The sequence below is a fragment of the Sturnira hondurensis genome, unplaced genomic scaffold, assembly GCF_014824575.4.
Source record: "Sturnira hondurensis isolate 20B ecotype Veracruz unplaced genomic scaffold, ASM1482457v3 Scaffold0006413, whole genome shotgun sequence".
NCBI classification, from domain to species: Eukaryota; Metazoa; Chordata; class Mammalia; order Chiroptera; family Phyllostomidae; genus Sturnira; species Sturnira hondurensis.
Window position 1 is genome coordinate 4,901,557 of NW_028079044.1, and position 20,397 is coordinate 4,921,953.

At 44.1% G+C, this 20,397-nt stretch overlaps 1 protein-coding gene across 5 annotated transcripts; it reads right to left on the reverse strand.

Moving 5' to 3' along the window:
- Positions 1-9,091: 9,091 nt before the first annotated feature.
- Positions 9,092-18,521, reverse strand: GPR75 (G protein-coupled receptor 75). 5 transcript variants are annotated; one of them, XM_037047892.1, is made up of 3 exons: positions 17,976-18,191; positions 14,864-15,393; positions 9,092-14,111 (listed from the first exon to the last, which is right to left on the reverse strand). In XM_037047892.1, exon 3 carries the CDS (start codon positions 13,989-13,991, stop codon positions 12,369-12,371), a length of 1,623 nt encoding a protein of 540 aa, XP_036903787.1. In that variant the 5' UTR covers positions 13,992-14,111; positions 14,864-15,393; positions 17,976-18,191; the 3' UTR covers positions 9,092-12,368. The 5 variants fall into 5 exon arrangements, with proteins under 5 accessions (XP_036903787.1, XP_036903788.1, XP_036903786.1 ...); XM_037047893.1 differs by having other exon boundaries at positions 14,916-15,475; XM_037047891.1 differs by having other exon boundaries at positions 14,864-15,475.
- Positions 18,522-20,397: the final 1,876 nt, after the last annotated feature.

Consider the following 20,397-nt stretch of genomic DNA (forward strand, 5'->3'; position numbering starts at 1 on the left):
TGGGGGTTGCAGCAGCAGGAGAAACTCCCAGCCTCACAGGAGGGTTCACTGGGGAGACCCACAGGGTCCTAGAATGTACACAAAACCACCCGCCCAGGAATCAGCACCAGAAGGGCCAAATTTGATTGTGGGTAGCAGGGGAAGTCACTGAAATCCGGCAGAGAGTGGAGCAAGTGCCACTGTTCCCTCTTAAACCCCTCCCCCACATACAGTGCCACAACACAGCAGTGTGGGTTGCCCCACCCTGGTGACACCTAAGGCTCCACCACTTACTATGTAACAGGCCCTCAGAGACAAAAAATATATATAGCCCAAATGAAAGAAGAGATCAAAGCTCCAAAAATAGAACTAAGAAATAAAGAGATAGCCAACCTATCACATGCACAGTTAAAAACACTGGTAATCAGGATGCTCACAGAAATGGTTGAGTATGCTTGCAAAATAGAGGAAAAAGTGAAGGCTATGCAAAGTGAAATAAAGGAAAATGTACAAGGAATGAACAGTGGTGGAAAGGAAACTGGGACTCAAATCAATGGTTTGGAGCAGAAGGAAGAAAGAAACATCCAACCAGAAAAGAATAAAGAAGCAAGAATTCAAAAAAAATGAGGAGAGGCTTAGGAACCTCCTGGATAACTTTAAACATTCCAACATCCAAATCATAGGGGTACCAGAAGGAGAAGAACAAGAGCAAGAAATTGAAAACTTATCTGAAAACAATGAAGGAGAACTTCCCCAATCTGGCAAAGGAAATAGACCTCCAGGAAGTCCAGGAAGCTCAGAGAGTCCCAAAGAAGTTGGTCCCAAGGAGGAACACACCAAGACACATCATAATTACATCACCCAAGATTAAAGAGGAGAGAATCTTAAAGGCAGCAAGAGAAAAGGAGACAGGTACTTATATCTATAAGAGATATCTATACCTCTGTCTATACCTATAAGAGAAAGGATTTTCCATAACACTATCAACTGATTTCTCACAAGAAACCTTGCAGGCAAGAAGGAGCTAGAAAGATGTATTCCAAGTAATGATAGGCAAGGACCTCCATCCAAGTTTACTCTATCCAACAAAGCTTTCATTAGAATAGAAGGGCAGATAAAGTGCTTCCCGGATAAGGTCAAGTTAAAGGAGTTCATCATTACCAAGCCCTCATATGAAATGTGAAAAGGACTTATTGAAAAAGAAGATCAAAAACATGAATGGTAAAATGACAACAAACTCACAACTATCAACAACTGAATCTTAAAAAAGAAAACTAAGCAAACAACTAGAACAGGAACAGAATCAGAGAAATGGAGATCACATGGAGGGTTATCAGTGGGGAGAGGGAGGGAGAGCATGGGGAAAAGGCACAGGGAATAAGAAGCATAATTGGTAGGTACAAAATAGGCAGAGAGAGCTTAGGAATAGTATAGGAAAGGGAGAGGCCAAAGAACTTACATGTACGGCCCGTGGACATGAACTAAGTGTGGGGGCGTGTGCATGAGGAATAAAAGGGAGAAAAATATGGGACAACTGTAATAACATAATCAATAAAATATTTTTTAAAAGAGTACAGTGTATGTGTCTCTGTTTTATTTCCCCCATTCATTGGCAGTGATGGAATTAAAATCTCTAATTTCTAAGGTCAAGAAAAAAACTGCATTTTCTTTTTTCTAATTTTATTTATTTGTTTGTTTGTTTATTTTTAGAATGGGGAAGGGAGGGAAATAGGGAGAGAAACGTTGATCAGTTGACTCTCACGAACACCCGAACTAGGACGAGGCCTACAAACCCAGGAATGTGCCCTGACCAGGAATCGAACCAGCAGCCTTTTGCTTTGCAGGATGATGCTCAACCAATTGAACCACACTGGTCAGAGCAACAGTTGTGTTTTCAGTCTCCAGCTCCATGAACTGAAAACATTCTGGTTCTCAGGTACCAACAGAGAAAGTGTTTAACATTACGGTCTCCGTGAAGAACAATGCCCAGTCATATCTTTCCTCAGAACAATATTAATCAACTCAGCTCTTATCATTTCTTTGACATACTTTCCTCCTAATGTCAAACGAATGAGCAAAAAGCTCTCATTAGACCTTGCTAATATGGGACCTGGCATGTGCTGAACCTGAAGCGTTTAGAAAGGTCACAAAACCGATCCTAGCGCTGCAGCCACAGAAAAGAGGCACAAAGCACTCTTTGTGAATTGCTCCACTTTTTAAGGTCTATCCGGCATCTGAACAAGCTGCACTTTGCAAAAAACATCAGGCTTTGCATGAAAATCAAGATTCCCACATGGGGAGTCAGTTGAAGGATCTCCCACTCATCAGCATGCTCGAGACAGGCAGCCGAAGGTTCTGGGAAGTGTCAAAGGCGCAAACTGCACACAAATGGAACCCAGAGAAACAAACTGAACTTACTCTGGCACCAGTTAAGTGCAGTTTTAAAAAAGCAAAATTACCTGTTTACTGGGTCAGAGGAAGGAAAATGCACTCATTTGTCCATAAGCCATGAAGTGGTATCTTTACTTTGGTATAATCAATATCAAAGGTACTGGACCAAAAGAGGTTGCCCGTTAACTATCTCATAGAAAGCAAAATTTCACTAAATCTGTACCTCTATTCAAAGTGCCATATACTTTAAAAGTAACTGGTGTCCTCCCTTCCCTCCCTGCCAGAACCAGTTACCCCTGTTCTCCTCTAACTCCTGTGGCTGCTGAAGACGGTACTTTCCTTGTCAGAGTCCTCAGTCTGCCGAATGAGCCAAGCGTTTCCAATGAGAAAGAATGTGGGCTGGCCGGCAGCTCCTGGACAGCCAGGTGGTCCCTTGGGAAAAGATGCTCTGAGGAAACAGACAACGGGCCTTGAAATCCTTCTAAATCAAGCCCCACGGCCCCTGTCGTTAGAGTCCTGCAATCATCACCCTGGGACTACAGGGAGAGATTGAAAAAGTGAAAAGCACGGGGAAATTATAAGCCAGCCAGCCAGAGATTTGGGTTGGAATTATTTCCAGGCTTCATACATACATTCAATCACTTATTATTTGATTCATTTATTCAACAGTTTATTCCACTAGGGCCAGGGACAGGTAGGTACAAAAGATTTGGTGCTGAACAAAATAGCCAGTGTTTACCCTATGAGAGCTTTATTCCAGTGGGGGAGACAGCCAGTAAAAATTACATGTAATTGTTATGGACTGAATCGTGTGTCCCCCCCAAAAAATTCATATTTGAAGTTCTAACCTCCAAGATGACTGTGTTTGGAATTAAGGCCTTCAGTGGGGGAATTATGGGTAAAAGAGGTTGTAATGATGGGGCTCCAGTCCCATGAACATCAGAGTGCAGAGTGCGCTGCCTGTAGTAAGAGCTGTTCGATGAAACTATCGTAAGTACAAATGAACTGAGTTGGTATGAAGTGTACTCCTTACAGTGGATTATGGCCAAAAAAGATGAGAGAACACGACAGTGTGTGGCTTGCACGAAGCTGCCTACGTTTTCCAAACCCCTCGGTTTCCTTACATGTAAATGGGGAATAATTATAGTACCTGCCTCACAGGTAAGGTGCCTGCTAGGTAGTGATGCATATGCCAATCAATGTAGATACTATTATTATTAAATGGAGCAGTTTGGGTTGATACAGGGGGGGTTAATAGTAATGACCATGCTGCTTTGATTTAGGTAGCAATAAACATTTCAACTTCAGAACCTCCTCCAAAGCATTCTTTAAAAGCACCAAAGAGCCAATAAGGAAGTAAAAGATTACAAAGCAGAAATACAAGAGAAAATAACATTAAGAGGTAAGTGAACGATGGTGGGTACTTTTGCCCTGAAGGCATCTGCCAAACCTACAGAAACGGAACTTCAAATTTGATGACCCTCACCTCCTCTTAAAAGGAGATCCATTCCCCATAAAACTGAGATCCCCAAAGATCTGTATCCTCAGGGCAGAGACAAAGAAAAAGAAAACTTACCTCCAAGCTACTGGATTTCTAGAGGACCTCAAGAAACGTTGTTTTGGAAGTTAACCGGGAAACGGGGAGAAAAATCCCGTATAGGTTGTCTCCACAAGTTTACTGCCTTATACAGGGTTCAGCAGAAGTAACGCCTGCTTGAGTGTGGTCAGTAGGGTAATAATATGGCTGTAATAATTTACAGTTTTAATTTGAACATTTCACTTAAAATGTCATGTGGAGTGCTTGAATGTGATATTGTTATGTTACAGAATTACATGCTTATGATTTTGAAATAAAAGGGGGTATATTTGCACTAGACCCTGTAGCTAAGCACCCCTCATACAACCTAGGTAGTTTCAAAACACTACAAGTTCATTTTAAAGCAGTCTTGGATTGGTAATACACTTAGGTGCCTGGAAGAAAGAAGTCGGTGTGAATTTTTTCTGGAGGAACACGCCTTCATATAAACCAGTGTTCTCAACAAGGGGCAAGAATTTTCACAGAAAAATTTGTTAGGGAAAATTAGCAGCTCGGAATAAAAATAAACAAAGCACGAAGGAAACAAGGCACCATGAGGGAGGGCCAACCAAGATAATAGACCAGAGGCTTATTAAAAAATAAAATATCGAAATTATCAAAGTTGTTTTAGTACACTATCCTTATTCTGTTTAAAAAATAAACAGTTCACTTTTAAATATATGTAGAAACTGAAAACTCTAAAATTATAATTTAACAGTTTTTTTAAATGATCAAATAAAATCTCTAGAAAGGAAAAATAGTAGTAATAGTTAACATTAGAGAGTTATTGATCCATTTTAACAGATTAAATTTAGGTAAGGAGAGAACTCATGAACTGGAAGGTAAATTGGAAGAAATCATTCAGAATACAGTCAGGCATCTTCATGACAGGGATACACACGTTCTGAGAAACACGTTGCTAGGCGATTTCGTCACTGCACAGACTTCACGGAGTGCGCTTACACAGAGCCACACGGTACAGCGTGCCACACATACAGGCTATGTGGTGTGTGTAGCCTATCAGTCTTAGGCTACACACTTGTACAGCATGGTACTATACACTGAATACGGTAGGCAGCTATAACACAACAGAAAGTGTTTGTGTATCTGAACATAGAAAAAGTACAGTAAAAATGTGGTATAAAACGTTAAAAATGGCGCACCTGCATGAATGGAGTTTGCGGGACTGGAAGTTACTCTAGGGGAGTTGGTGGCAGAGAATAAATGCGAAGGTTGGGACATTACTATACACCACTGTAGACTTTATACCCACTGCACTTAGGCTACACTAACTTTATTTTAAAATAGTTTTCTTTTTTTAAACAATAAATTAACCTTAGCTTACTGGTAACATTTTTACTTAGGAACTTTTATTTTTTTTAACTTTTCAAAAAAAACCCTTTTGTAATAACACTTAGCTTAAAACACAAACACAAGGTACAGCTGTACAAAAATATTTCCTTTTATCCTTATTCTTTTTTCTAATTTTTTACTTGATAAACGTTTTATTTAAAAATGAAGAAACTCACACATTAGCCTGGACCTAGGCAGGGTCAGGATCACCGACATCACTGTCCTCGACCTCCTCAGCGCATCCCACCGGACGGTCATCCTGGGCAGTGACACACCTGGTGCTGTCATCTCCTATGATAACAAGGCCTTCTTCTGGGACTCCCCCTGAAGGACCTGCCTTAGGCTCTGCCAAAGGAGTCATGTTTGCAGAAATATGTCCACAACAGTTTGCTTGGTTGGTTTCTTACTCGCATCCTAGATTTGCTTATAAGCAGATAATGCACCATGAACACTTTATTAACTCTATTAAGGAAAATCTTTTATTTTCAGGGTCCATGTTTTCAAATTTTTCAAGGAATTTGTTGAGTTCTGCAAAAGCTTCTGCTAAACCCTTCTCTGTGAATTTTCGGTGGTGGGGGACAGTTCTTTTCCTTCTGAAGCTTCCTTTCCTCTTGCCTCTTCTTCAGCTGCGTGCTCCAACAATTCCCCATTAGTCAATTCCTCAGGACCACGTCTGGGAGCCCCTTGGTGCCGTCTCTATCCACACCCAGGTCAAAGTACCTCGTCTTGTTTGCTATCTCAACCACTACCTTGTTGATTTTCGCAAACTCCTCATCCTTGGCAAATTCTTTGAGGTCATTGGACCAAACTCTCCAGAGTCTTCTTCCAGACACCATTCATACACTCTTCGGTGACACTGCCCCAAACTCAAGCAAGGTTCTTGATGCAAATGTTGTAATTGTTCCAGGATTGCATCAGTCTCTTCCTCACTTGCAGCAATAACCTGGACAAAGGCCCTTCTTGGATAGCAAGTCTTAAAACCTACTATAACTCCCTTTCTCTTTTATTTTAAAATATCTATCTATTTATTTATTTATTTATCTATCTATCTACTTATTTTTGGAGAAGGGAAGGTAGAAAGAGGGAGAGAAATATTGATGTGTGAGAGGACGATCTATGGTTTGCCTCTTGCACGCCCCCACCCAAGGATCTGGCCTGCAACCCAGGCACGGCCCTGACTGGGAATCAAACTGGCCACCCTTCAGTTTGCGGGATGACACCCGACCCACTGAGCCCACCAGTCAGGGCTAAAAAGCTGCTCTTGATCCATTGGTTGGATCAAAGAGGTGGTGTTTGAAGGAAGAAACACCACTTTGATTTTGGGATGAAACACACCAATAAAAGGAAGATGTCTGGGAGCATTATCAACAATAAGCAAAATCTTGTAAGATATGTTACCCTTCAAACAGTACTTCTCCATTTCACCAGCATAGCAATTCAGGAGGGCATCCTGGAAGAGGAGCTGGGCCATCCATGACTTCTCGTTGTCCCTGTAGTGCACTGGCAGTGTGTGTTTCCTGATGTGCTTGAAGGCATGGGGTTCTCACCATGCCGGATCACAGAGGGAGTTCATTAGTAGCCTGCGACACTGCTCTCAAGCAAGACTCTCATCCTGTCCTCAAAAACCTTCAACCAGCATTGATTTGGCTATCTTTTCAGGCATCAGTTTCCAGAATAGAGAGGCTTCATCCGCACTGAATATTTGCTCTGGCAAGTACTTTCCTTCCACAATCTGCCTATCTAGAAATGTATAACACTTTTCTTCATCTGCCTTCCTGTCCGAACTTGCATACTCCCCACTCACTTCCACATTCTGTGATGAGTAACAAGCCTTGATTCATTTAAACCACCCGGAGCTAGCAGTAAGCCCAACACTGTAGTTGCATCTGGCCTTTTCTCTGAAGAAGACAGACTTTTGCTTTGGCCAGGATCGTCACGACGCTGAGACGGACACACTTCTGTGTCTGGCCTTCACTCCAGGTCATTAGAAGCTCCTCTCTGTCTGACAGAGGCCTTCCCAAATTTTGGTTAGTTTACTCACCTCCACTGAAACAGATCCTTCCACAGCTTCTGTCACTTCATTCTTACCCTTCGGGTTGTAGCTGTGGTGGGCTGGGGCACACCTGCCTGGCAAGCTCATTTGCCACCTTGATCCCTTTTAATTTTGGTTATAGGTCAATCACCCAATGTGGCCTCTCACTAGCCACATTAGCAGTGTATTTTGCACACTTAGGGGCCGTTATGAACAAAATAACACGAGATTAAATCCAGCACAAAGGAAAATGATGCAGTTAAAATTCACAGTAAACACGAGATGTATGAGACTGTGGCCAGTACAACACAGCACAGTTTTATGGCAAACCTTTTTCATAAGTTGAAAGAGTACACTCTCATATAACAATGAAAAGTATAGTAAATATGTAAATCAGTAAATACATAAATCAGTTTATTATCAAGTAGCCTGTACTGTACACAACTGTATGTGCTATATTTTTCTATGACTGGCAGCACAGGTTTGTTGACACAGCATCACCACAAACATGTGAGTAATGGGGTTCCCAATGACCTTATAATGGTTACATCACTAGAAATTTTCCAGCTCCATTATGATCTGATGGGCTCACCATTGTGTATGTGGTCTGCCTTTGACCAAAATGTCATTATACAGTGCACAACTGTACAACAAAGAAACAAAGACACGGGGGGCGGGAAATCCAAGGTAAGTGTAGAGAAGATGGGGCGGAAACTGTATTTGAAAAGATAATTGTCCAGAACCGACGAAAGACATGAGGACATAGGCTCACGGAGTCCAGCAAATCCTAACCTACATAGAAAGAAACATATCATATTAAAACTGCAGAACACCAAAGATCTAGACAACAATAAAAGCAGCCAGGCTGGAGGAAAGAAGGCATATTTCTGTTTAAATGAGAGAAGTTGCCTTGTTTCAAGGGGGAGAATGCCTGAGGGTGAATACAAATGGTGAGGACTACAAAGGTGGCCCGCTGTGGACAGAGATCGCGAGTCAGCATCTGTTCCGACCTCCTTTTAGTTTGCCTTTGTAGTGTAACCAGTTTCCAGATTTGCAGGAAGGTAGGGCTATACACGCCACCTGGGTTCCACCAACTCAATGCACCCTGCCACACCTTTTCCGCAGCAGTGCTGTGGTCCAGCCACTTGCTTCGGAGATGTCAGGAGGGTGAGAGGTGGAGGTGACGGCATAACTACTTCAACAGGGTGCCCTTGAAGTCAAAGTCCAGGGAGGCTGAGGGACTTTCTCCCTTCCTAGTTGTAGCAGAAGTGGGAGCTCTCCTGGCTCATCGGACGGCAGCGTGTATTGTGCAGTCCTTCCTGGAATCATGTTGCAGGGTCCTGAACTTCTAATGAGTTTGTAGACATCTAATTTCCTGTAGTTCGGTCCTTTTCTGCTTCAGTTAATATTTTCTGATTCTCCAAACCAAGCTCTGATTGATAAACTACAAATTCTAAAACTCTGTGTATTTCTCCAGATTTTAATCTGTTTCAAAGAAGTTTTTTAAATGTTTACTCAGGACTTTTCCTACCAGTTGAGAAACTTAGTTTAATGAATAATTATCCTTCGCATTTATTTATTTATTTTTAGAGAGAGGGAAAGGGAGAGAGGAAGGGAGAGAGATACTGATGTGTGGTTACCTCTTGCATGGTTACCTCTCTAGTTGCCCCCAACTAGAGACCTGGCCTGCAACCCAGGCATGTGTCCTGACTGGGAATTGAACTGGTGAACCCCTGGGTTCATAGGTTGGCACTCAGTCCACTGAGCCATACCAGCCAGGGCTGGAGTTATTCTTAGTTTCAACATTTATGCATGCTACAAAATATCAAGTTATTTCATCTCTTAAGGAAAATAACTGTCTCTGAGCATCAATTTATTATCTCTTGTACAATAATGATCACTGTCATTCTCTGTTGGTTTTCAAATGATTCCACAGAAAAGTCATAATATGGCCATCTGATACTCAGAAATGTTAGAATTTTCAATATTTTTTATTTTCCAAACATTATTTTAAAAGAACATTAAAAGCATCAGAAATACAAATCTGGCCTAATGGTTAACATCAGAACAATTATAAAATGCTTGAAATATACACATGATTTGCATCACTGTAAAGCATTAAGAGAACTGATTAATATGCCCTGATAATTAGTCGCATTCCACTGAATTCTCAGTACTTTTAGTGCTAATTTTAGCCCTTATGGAGAGAGAAGTTGTATCTGTAGATCTGTACCTGCAGATACAGATCTGGAGGAGGGCTAAGAGCCTAGCCCACATGTACTCCATGCAAATGAAATCAATAATTCACTGATGAGCACAAAGAGACTGAAGGCCTCGTATGCACATACTTACTTTTCTTTACCTCCCCCAAATGAGTCATCTCAAAGGTCACATCGGAAACCTGTCATCTTTAATTTTACAAGTAGAAATTACTTTAAAAAAGTCTTCTATTGAATTACATTTGAAATGCCTGGCCACAAAAGAAAGACATACCTTTAAAAGTGTGAAATATCTCCTTAATATTATTAACTATGAAGCCATCTGGCTTATTAGGATAAATACCAGGCTCTGATTTTAGAGAAAGTCTGATTTCTAAATTGCCACAATTCTTCAAATGTTCTTGGGAGAAGATATTAGATCTCATACTTCTTTGTTCACAAAAAAAGAGGTAATATACTAACCTATCTCATGAGAGCATTAATAAGTGAAAACAGAATTACAGTAAAAATATAAAAGCACATGTGAAACAGGTCATAGTGACTTCCAAAAATAGCATTCAATTACCAAAAAAAAAAGAGTGGATATTTTCTATTATAAAATTGAATAGCAAAAATAAAGAAAGAAGGGAAGGAGAGCCCTAAAAAGTAAATTAGAAAAAAATTAAACCCACATCTCATACTTCAGTCTCAGAAACAAATGACTGGCAACACTGAAAGGTAAGTGCTGCGAGAGGAGGCTGAGCAGCTCCCATGTCTTCTCCAGGCCTCTATGCTTGGGAACAGCCTGCAGGGGGCGCTGTAAGCTGACGCTCTTTCATCCACAGGAATAGAATGCCTTCCAATATGCAATAACGGTTCTTGAATACAATGTTTAAAGATAGGTTTTGTTTCTTGATGCTCATCTTGTGCTAGCAGTTATTGTTCCAAAACTATAATAAGTTCAAATGCTAACTGTAGAATGAAAATATGTCTACATAAAAATATGAATTTACAGTTGTTATGCTAGAAATCAGAGTATATAATAAAATTAGTTTTAGGTGTAGAAATACTTAATCTATTTTTCCTTATTGCCCATCTCCAGTTTAAGATTGATGGGCAGGAGCTCACACAATTTGTTTAAAAATAGATAAGAATTTCTCCACCACAATAATAGATAAGACAAAAAATATTTCTGAATAGTTACTTGGAAACTTTTTGTCAGATTGTTAACAAGCCATTCTCCCACGGAAGGAAAGTATAAATCGAAACATTCCCATTCTCCCATTCTCATCCTTATCCCTTCTTGGGAAATGACAAAGATCGTCCGACACGCAACAGTCGGGGTGGGTTTCCACATAACAGCATCCGGCTGAGGGGACCCTCACCGCACCGACTCTCCCCAGAACAGCACACCCCTTCCGCAGGGGCAGTCTTCTCCACTAGGATTCCTGGGTTAAGGCCATTCCGAAATAGAATGATTCGCTTTTACCATGGACAAACATCTTTTTCTTTCCCCCCGAGCTTTGAGGGAGTTTACTGGGAGCAGGTTTCATGTACCAAAAGGGTGCTGAGCAGTCCTCCCTCACCGGCAGGTCACGACTGCTGGTCCCTCTATTGCCACTACTTGGCAGGCCAGACCGCAACGACCCGGACGGCTGCCAGCAGCAGCTGAATGACCTTTATCATCCCGCAAGATGCTGACTTTCTGCCCCCCAAGTTCACGTGCCTGGTGCGAACCTACTCGTCTGTTTCCCCCAGGTTGGCGAGGCCATCGATCATCTCATTTTGTTCATCCAGCCCGTCCCCTCTCCCTCGCCGCATTTGCTTCTGGCCGCTGAGGACAGAACGGGCATCAAGGCCTGTGTCCTGTCCTTGCGTGATTTGTCTGCTGTCATTGACGGATTCCGTCAAAACCCAAGCCTCTGGTCTCCTCCGGCTCCTCCAAGAGCCAAGGGTTTGGGACGCCTCGCTTGGCCCCTCCCGTCATCAGGCTGGACCCTGGTTGTACTTCCACCATGTCTCTCTTACTGGCTTCGTTGTTGAATTTCCTCGGCAATCTCTTGTGCAAAATGGCCGGCAGGACCGTAGGTGGAGAACCAGGGGATGGGAGCCGTGCTGCAGTCCCCTCCCCCTTCTCCACATCTTCCTTTAAAAAAAAACTAAACAGCTACTCGATTGGCACAGAGCAATGTCTCTAGTAAGAAATAATAAAAGTCATAATACTATATTCTTGGTTGACTGCCTTAGGAAAGTCCCTAATACCTGTGTATTTGGGGGTAAAGATCATTACAGATAATAAATTTCTGATTTTCTGCTTTAACAATATATTATTTATTCAAATACATCTGCTATCAAAAAAAGTGTATTTTCCCCATTTCAGTACTTCAGAGAATCAACATCTGTAATTCAATTCATAAAAAGAATATCTCAGCAAAGATCAGACCCTCACATTCTTTAAAACACCCAGCTCATACATACTTGGAAGGACCATAACACTCACTCAGATGGTCACCATCAGTTCACCCTCTCCTTTAACACAGTAGCATGAGTCATCCCTTTAAACGGAGGCAGAGCATCTATTTGGAAATTTAGTATAAAAGATTGGAACACAGGTCAGGGTTAAAATCTAAATAATACACTTTTACATTAAATCTTAACGTGTCAAGAAAGCACAAAGCAAACCAAGAGATGCTAGTTCTTCAGACCAAAGAGAATCATAACCGCCAACTGCTTAGTTGAATCTTTCTTTTTTCTACTACTGGTCTCACAAAAGTGAAAGAAAATCAATTAGTATCAGAAACAAAAAAAGTTCACACAAGATCCTCCAGTCTCTGTGACTCTAAACAGAGGGGACTGGAATCTGCCTGGCGGAAGTGCTGTCATATTCGTGCATTAAGTCATTAGTGGTGTGGTAATGCATGGCAATATAGGAGCTGGCAAATCCAAAGGAGTTCACCGGCTGTGAGCGACGCGGGACGCTCTCCTGCTGGGACGGGCTGCTGTTGTAGACACTGTAGTACGGCTCCATCCGCGTGTTGACCGGCGTTGAGCTGCTCTGACCACAGTATTGATGTCCAGCCGAGAGCTTGGGACTGACCACACTTTCCTTCGACTGACTTGGGCCACAGGCCTGGTCCACAAATTTCTTCTGGGGCTTTGGGGACAACATGTAGGCAGAGTTTGTTTCGTGATGGGAGGACTTGTTTCTGTTGACTTCAAGGTTCCCTTTGCCCATGGCTCGAAGACGAGTCTTCTGTTTGCAGCAGAAAAAACCCAGGCCTACGTACTGGAGGCACCAGAGCACTTTCCTTCTCAGCCCCGCGCTGTTCCGAGAATATATAAAAGGGTTTAATCCTGACTTGAAAAATATAAGGGTGAACCCGAACAGTTCAAACTGGTAAAGGACGAAGCTCCCACTTCTGGACAGAACCACCCGCACCAAGGAAATCCCCAGGGGAAGACAGCACACCAGGACAGACAGCACGATGATCACGCAGGTGACCACCGCTTTGGAATCCTTAGCCGTGGAGAGATTGACAGCTGAGACCAGCTGCAGCCGGCTGGCTGCAGGGGTTGGCAGCAGGTTAGGGCTCTTGGTGTATCCATGGGTCTGTATGTGCTGCAGTTTGTTGTAATTCTGGTTCCTGTAGAGGGCTGGCATGGCGCAGTGGGCGGGCTCTCCACCTCCCTTCACAGGCGCCCCCACAAAGGGCGGTGGCCTGGAAGCATCCACCGTGATTACAGGGGGGCACTTTCTGACTTGGGCATTTTTCCACAGCGTCTGAGCAATCATGATGTAAGAGACAGACACCACAGCAACACAAAAGGCGAAGTCGATCACGTAGAGAGACAGCACGGCTTTCCCGTCCCCGGCAATCAGACTGGACATGGGAAGGCAGAGGTGGGACTGGCTGGTTTTCAGGGTGGCCAAGGTGGCGAGGGTGAAGCTGGTGGCCCAGAGCAGCACGGCGAGGAGCAAGGTGCAGGGAAAAGAGGCCAAGTGGTCGGGCTGCTTCCCCAGCACCATGCGGAGCCGGTGCAGGGCGATCACGGCCACCGTCTTGAGGGACATGAGGATGCAGCCAGAACTGGTGAGGTGGAAAGCGAAGCAGAAGGCATCCGGGACGCTCCTGCCGGAGCTGAAGAACAACACGAAGGTGAACATGGGGGCTGTCACTCCACAAATGAAGAGGTCACAGAAGGACAGGTTCAGGATCATGAAATCAAAGTTGGTTCTGAATTTCCTGAAGGCTGGATCAAAGAAGGACAAGAAGACAATGAAGTTGCCATAAGAGCCCAAGCAGAAGATGACCATGAGTAGGAAAGTACAGGTCACCAAAGTGGCTGTGTGGGTGAGACCCTGGGGGTCCCCCTGGAGAGCGGTATGGTTCCCCCCTGGGAAGTGAGGCTCGGGGAGCAAGGTGGTGTTGGGAGCATCCTGGAGGTGGTCCGTTGAGTTCATCTTCAGAGAGAAAGGTCTCTTCCTTCTGCGGGAAGGGAGTCAGGGCCTCGGGCTCACAGATGAGTGATATATGACAAAAGAGACCTGAGGCAGAAAAGCCTGCGCACAAAGAGGCATCTCCTGAAACAGAAAGTAGAGTGATCTCGTGATTTTTGAGAAAAGCACGAGAGTTTGTCAGCTCTGACCCAGTGCACAGACGGCCCAATACAGAAAAGACACACACACCTCCAAATACAATTATCCAGCTAATCTGAGGTCTTAGGACACTGGTTTTCCACTGTGAGGGCAAGGGACAGGTCTCTGTAGCAGGGCTGGGGTGACCAGCACGTGCTGAAAATATGAGCAGAGGGTATTGCTGAAGTGTACTGTGGCCCTTTACATAACTCACTAACAAATCCTATTTCCTTCCCAAAGAAGAACCCTTTAATTGCCTTTACTTACAATTTCTCCTCCCTGTTTGTGATTTCTTGGCTATCTCCATACACTCCTTTGGAAAAAAAAAACTTTGTGTAGGACTACATTTGAGGGAAAAAATGAAAGTAATGAAGAGTATCAGAATTATAGTTGAGATTTACAAGGTACAAAGCATCACTTTGTAAACTTTAGACTGCCCTATAAATGTGAGTTGTCATTATTCCAACAAGAGCATCTTCATGATGAAGCAGGAGGCACGCGCCCACGCACGCATTCATTCCTGCAGTTTACACTGACCATGTGCACACTGCATGCCAGCTTTATGTCAGGTGCTGTGGGTAAAAAAGTGAGTCAGACACACCCTCTGCTTTAAAGAAAGAACTTGTTTTTCTTCTTGCTCCTTTATTTTTGTAACCTTTCTCCCCGCTATTTTGCAATGAGATTTAAAGTACACTCACAAAAGCCTTCTGTTATTCCAAATCCAAAAGCCCTGAGTGACTTGGTGCCCACCCTGTTCCCAAAGATGCTTCCAAGTGGGACAGCTGAAGTTGTTCTTGGAGCCTGATGCAGGGAGTGCTCTTGACAACCAAAAGGAATTTGCTTTCATCCAGCAGTTCAGGAATAGCCAGTAGCACTGGGGAGGTCCGGGGTTGATGTTCAGAATATTTAGCCGCCAGCTCAAGCTGAGGCCTCCAGCTCTGCCAGAGGTTAACCCTTTGGGTTGCTGGATCATGGGATGCAGAGGAAGGGGCTAGGTCAGTGAGGGATTACTGGGGGCTCCAAGAAGCAGCTGAGGACCACGCAGGGTCAGAAGCCTCTCGGCCTTCCACAACGGGCATGGCTGTGCCAGTGACTATCAGACAGACTGCCGTCCCGGGGATGCCCACGTAACTGACTGGTGTCCTTCACGAAGGGAGGTGATGATGTCGTCTGTGTTCACAACGGTCGGTCAGGGCGGGTACCCACGGCAGCGGGATGAATGTCTCCCCTGGGAAGTGAGGCAGGCTTTTCTGTACTTTCCTTACAAAAGTTCAGTGAGAGAGAAGAATGCAGCTCCTGACCTTAAGTTTCTTAATGATTAGAAATTTAAAAATAATAATAATGGGTAGCTTATTGTTTTCACTTAAGATTGTGGTCTGTTTCTGAACATTTTTTGATACATGGTGAAAAAGATACCCTTTTACTATGTTTTTTATTGTTAATGAGAGGATTAGGATGAACTGATGAAAAGGGAAGTGGAAGAGAAAACCCAATGTGAGGAGACAGGAAGAGCAGAGTTGATACTAATGTTTATAACAAACTCTCCTCGCCACCCCCCGAGCCCAACCCCAAGGGTTTCCTCTTTGGAAATAGGGAGATGAGCAGGGGTGAAGAGGGAAGCAGAGATTAATTTGGGGGAAACTAGAAGGGTGAAGAATCTGGAATTAGGATGCTAAGAGAAACATTGAGTAAGTGGACAATACTGAAGAAGTGGAAGGAGGAAAGTTATGAGGACCCCCAGCTAGGACATATTTGGAACTGGAGTTGTCAAAAGGAAAATGAAATGACAAATCAATATTAGTCTGGTAAGAGGCGGGAGGAAAGGAGGTTTGGGGCAGATGAGGGGCAAAGTGCACTTCTGTACAGTTATCATTTTTTCACAAACTAAACATTTTCCCAATAGATTATAAACTAACAGAGACTGCTAGGTCGGGAACGTGACGATCAGCATCAGTACTAGTGTGTGGACTTCACTGAGTGCTCACAATGTGCCACCCCCTCTTCTCAGCACTGGAGTATTGAATCCTCACAACTCTGAGACAGCTACTCGAACTTATGTCCATTCTATGGATGAAGAAACTGAGTCAGAGAGACAGCGCCCAACCTAAAGTGGTAAAGCACGAATCTGAAACAGGCAGTCACCCTGTAAAACCCACACTTCACCACCAGGCTGAACAAAATGTCGAAAAGGTCAAGGGAAGGGCCCCTGATCAGAAGATTGTCACAGCAGGAAAAATTTACTGGGTGCTGATTAACTGCCAGGCACTTATACTAGATGCTTCCCATAAGTTATCAAACTTTATTTCATTCTCAATATAATCCTACCCAGTAGGTATTGCAATCTCTTTCCAAGTCAAAGTTCTTGGAACCCAAAGTTTGAATACACACACTAAACATACTTCTGTATACATTTTTGTCATAGTTGATAATTAGGGTTCTGGTATAAAGTAATGATAAATCACTCCTATTGGGATAATTTGGGGGGAAACATTAGCAATCGGAGGCTGAAGAGAAAAAGGAGAAAGCAGAAGACAGAATAGAAGTAAAGGTTTTGGCAGAGAAGGCTGAGGAGAAATAAAGGAAATGGAGGGTGAGTAAACCTAGGTCCTAGTACTAACTCTGGGACTGTAAGAAAGAGGAGGCTGAGATCACAATTTGGAACAAAGTTGTCAAGACAGAGCTACAAAACTCATTGATGTGAGGAGGGGGTAAGTGAATACTATTTGCTGTGACTAAATATTAAATATTACTAACGTTTTTTTCAATGCCAGACTACAAGGTACTCTTTATCTCTAGGACCATAAATAGGTTCTGGAGAACAATGTGATTAATATCATAAACCAAGAAAAATTTTAAGTTGGAACACCTGTCTTAGCAGGCATATTAGCTACAAAAACATGGACTGAACTCATAACACGTGCATCTTGTTACAAGTGAGGAGGCGGGATCCTAAAGTAACTAGTAAGCAAGGAATAGTAAATAAAAATTTATTGTACTGTGACAGTGATTTCACCTTAAGATATGTGAAGTCTGGTAATTTAGTGTGTTGTCTTAATATGTTAGTACATTATTACATTTTATATCTTTCCCAAGTCAACTCAGGACCTAGATGCATTTTTTAACTCATAATGCCTTTCATTTCTCAAGGACAGGCATTTTCCGAGTCCAACCCTCACACACTGTATTATTATCCCATTGTATTTATGCTGATCCGGAAAACCTCAGGGAAGTTGGATGACTTGCCCAAGGTTACTAAGATTCAAGCAAGATTTACCTGGTTTCAGAGCTCAAGCTCTTCGTCTCCAGTTGAACAACCTCTGGAAAGCCCGGAGCAGCAGACGCGGTGGGGTAGGGTCAGTGGCTGAGGTGGGTGGGGAAGCTGTGCAGCACCCCACCACCACCCCAACTCAGTCTAGGTATGCAATGGAGATGGGGTGGGGCGTCGACCCCTGCCAGAGACTGACGATGGGTAGGAACTCCCGGGGTGAGTTAGGTAAGGAGGGCCTAGGCCGGGCCAGGAAGCTTGTAAGACTCAGGAGAGGGTTGGTGGGGAGAGGAGGTCTCAGCCAGGCCATGGGCGGTAGGGAAGGAGTTCCACAGCCACACCGGACCTGGCAGAAAGGCAGGCAGGGGCCAGATAGCTGCCCCCCACCCCCACCCCCACCCCCCGAGCTGCGCCAGGACTGCAGGTGCGCGGCTGCCAGGCCTGGGCCAACGCAGCGCATTCTTTGCTAACCCCCCGGCTTTCCGGGGCCCCGACCCTCCCTGTCCCTGCGGAGTCGCTTCCTGCAGGGGCCCGCGGCCTCTCACCTGCCCGGTGGCTGCAGTGGCGCCCCTCCTCCTCCATCTCGCAGCCCGGACCCCAGCTCCGCGCGCCGCCCGGGATGAGGCAGGGCTCGAGGTACCGTCGCCATAGCCATCGCCGCCGCCTCCGCGCATCCCGGGAGCCGCGAAGAGCCGGGGGCGCAAAGGCGCAGTCACTGAGCCGCGGAGGGCGCCGCCCCCTGCGCCGGACTCCCAGGCCCCGGGCCCCGCCTGCAGTCGCAGGCTCTCAGCCTCACGGGCCGTAGTGCGTTGGGGGGCCGGCCGCTCCCCGTTCTGCACGCCCCACCGCTCGGGAGTCGAGGCTCCCAGATATAGATAGGCTACCGCTGACAGACGGGAAGGGCAGGCGGACAGGGTAGGAAGGAGGGAAGGGTGGGGGCCCACAGCGACCCACGGGATCTCTACCTCAGACTGATGGCACCCGCGTTATCCGCAGGTGGTGGCCTCTTGTCTGCCCTCCGGTCTGGCAAGGGCGCCTCTCTGGGCTTAATACGTTTTCTCCTAAATTGGCATCGTTGTCCAGTTTCGTCCTTTGAAGGTTAGAATTTGTACATCAAGCCATAGTAACAACTTGAATCAAACCAACTTTATATAAAAGAATTCTTCTTTTTCTCCTCTCAGCTCTCTGAAAGTATTAAATTTACTAAAGGAGCTCAGCAAGGGGAATTGCCAGAAAACGACCGCAAAGCAAAAAGAAACTACCCATGCAAATAACCAAGCCAAGAAATCATGGATGCGAATGTGAAATGTTAACAACCATGGAAAGCAGTGGCGGTAGGCACGCAGCGGGCACATTTCTAGTGAGCAAGAACAGAAAACCGAAACTGCCACCCTCTTGCTCTTCCAGCGTCCACGTGTCCAAAACGAACTTAGAAAGAGGGTTTCGTTTTAGTCTGAGCCATCAAGTAACACTCCTCTATGTTGGCTATTCTGAATAATTGGGATCTTACTACCTTTCTACCCTCAGGGGGGTAGTATTTTTAAAATGAGAAGGCTATCTGAATGCCCTGGCCTTCACCCCGGTGCTAGAAAACCAGAAAATTAATTCAAGTGAAATACTTACTGCGACTCTTGCTGTTAAAATCCTATTTTGGCTAAACTGTTGGTATCAAGCACCAAAAAACCTGATTTATGCCTATCACTTATCTATCCTAGTTCTGTGCTTTCATCAGAACAAAAGGGCTGGATAATTTATGGAGTAGACATTCAGTCCAGGTGACTATGCTCCCAGAATTGTTTAGAAATGAACTTACTTCTAAAGGAAAATTTCCCATCAAGTCCCACATAATACTCCACCCCCAAACTCTTGCAATGCAGCAGTTCCATTCTAGGTTGTCATTAATGGTGACCTGGGGCCCTAGAAATGATGACAGAAAAAGAAGACAGTATTGAGAATGGAAAGTCCAAATTATATCCCTCTCCATATGAATTAATACTGCGCGGAACTGCCAGCTCATTTCTGGGCACTTGGCCGTGCCAGGAGATTGCAACAGGTTAGGGCAGGAATGCAGCAGATTTACACCCTGTGGGAGAAATTATCTCACACTGTGGGGGGAAAGGAAAAATAGAAAAACAACTTACAGGTTGTGAAGGATTCCAGAGATCTTGAAGAGGAAATCAGGAACTACCCAAGTTCTAGAACTGCTTAGTACCATCAGCAATGCTACCGCTACTTTATGTACCAGACAAGTGTGTCAAATTGAAAAGAACACCGGCTCATGAGTCAGCCCCAAGCAGGGCTGGCTATCACACGCTGAAATATGAATGGGCTGATTTGCAGGGTAACCAGCATTCGAATAGTGTCATTGGCAACGCAAGTTGACCAATGTGCACTTGGAGGAAAGCATTTACCACAGCCACTTTTATGAGTTTAGATTCTTGACCTAAAAATCCCACTCCTTGGAATATACCCTGAGATACCTGAAGAAGTTTTAAGCATGAAGGTAAGAAAATGTTCATTGCAGTGTAACTTGTAGTAAGGAAAACTGAAAACCACCTTTATGTCCAACAATGTGGGAATACTCATTTTAAAATGAAAATGAACTTTTCCTATTTTTAACGAGAAGTGATCATTGTCCATAAAAATATCTATGAAGACCATGTAGGAAAAGTTCATTTGTTTCAATACAATAAAATTTCTCCCCGGTTCTTTCTGGCCACACTGCTAGTTACCAAAATTGGCCTACAACCTAAGGGGCTTGAAATGCCCTTTCGAACACTCGAAAGCAGCTTTCTCAACCTGTTTATAATTGTTTTTTGACACCAAAATTTATTCATTCACATTAATAGGTCGGTAAATTTTCCCCCTCAATTTTGAAACACACTTTGTGAAGTCTTTGTTTAAAAGATCCAATTCAGAAACAAAGATTGTTGTGGCTCTTACCTCAAGGACACGGGCTTTTTTCTC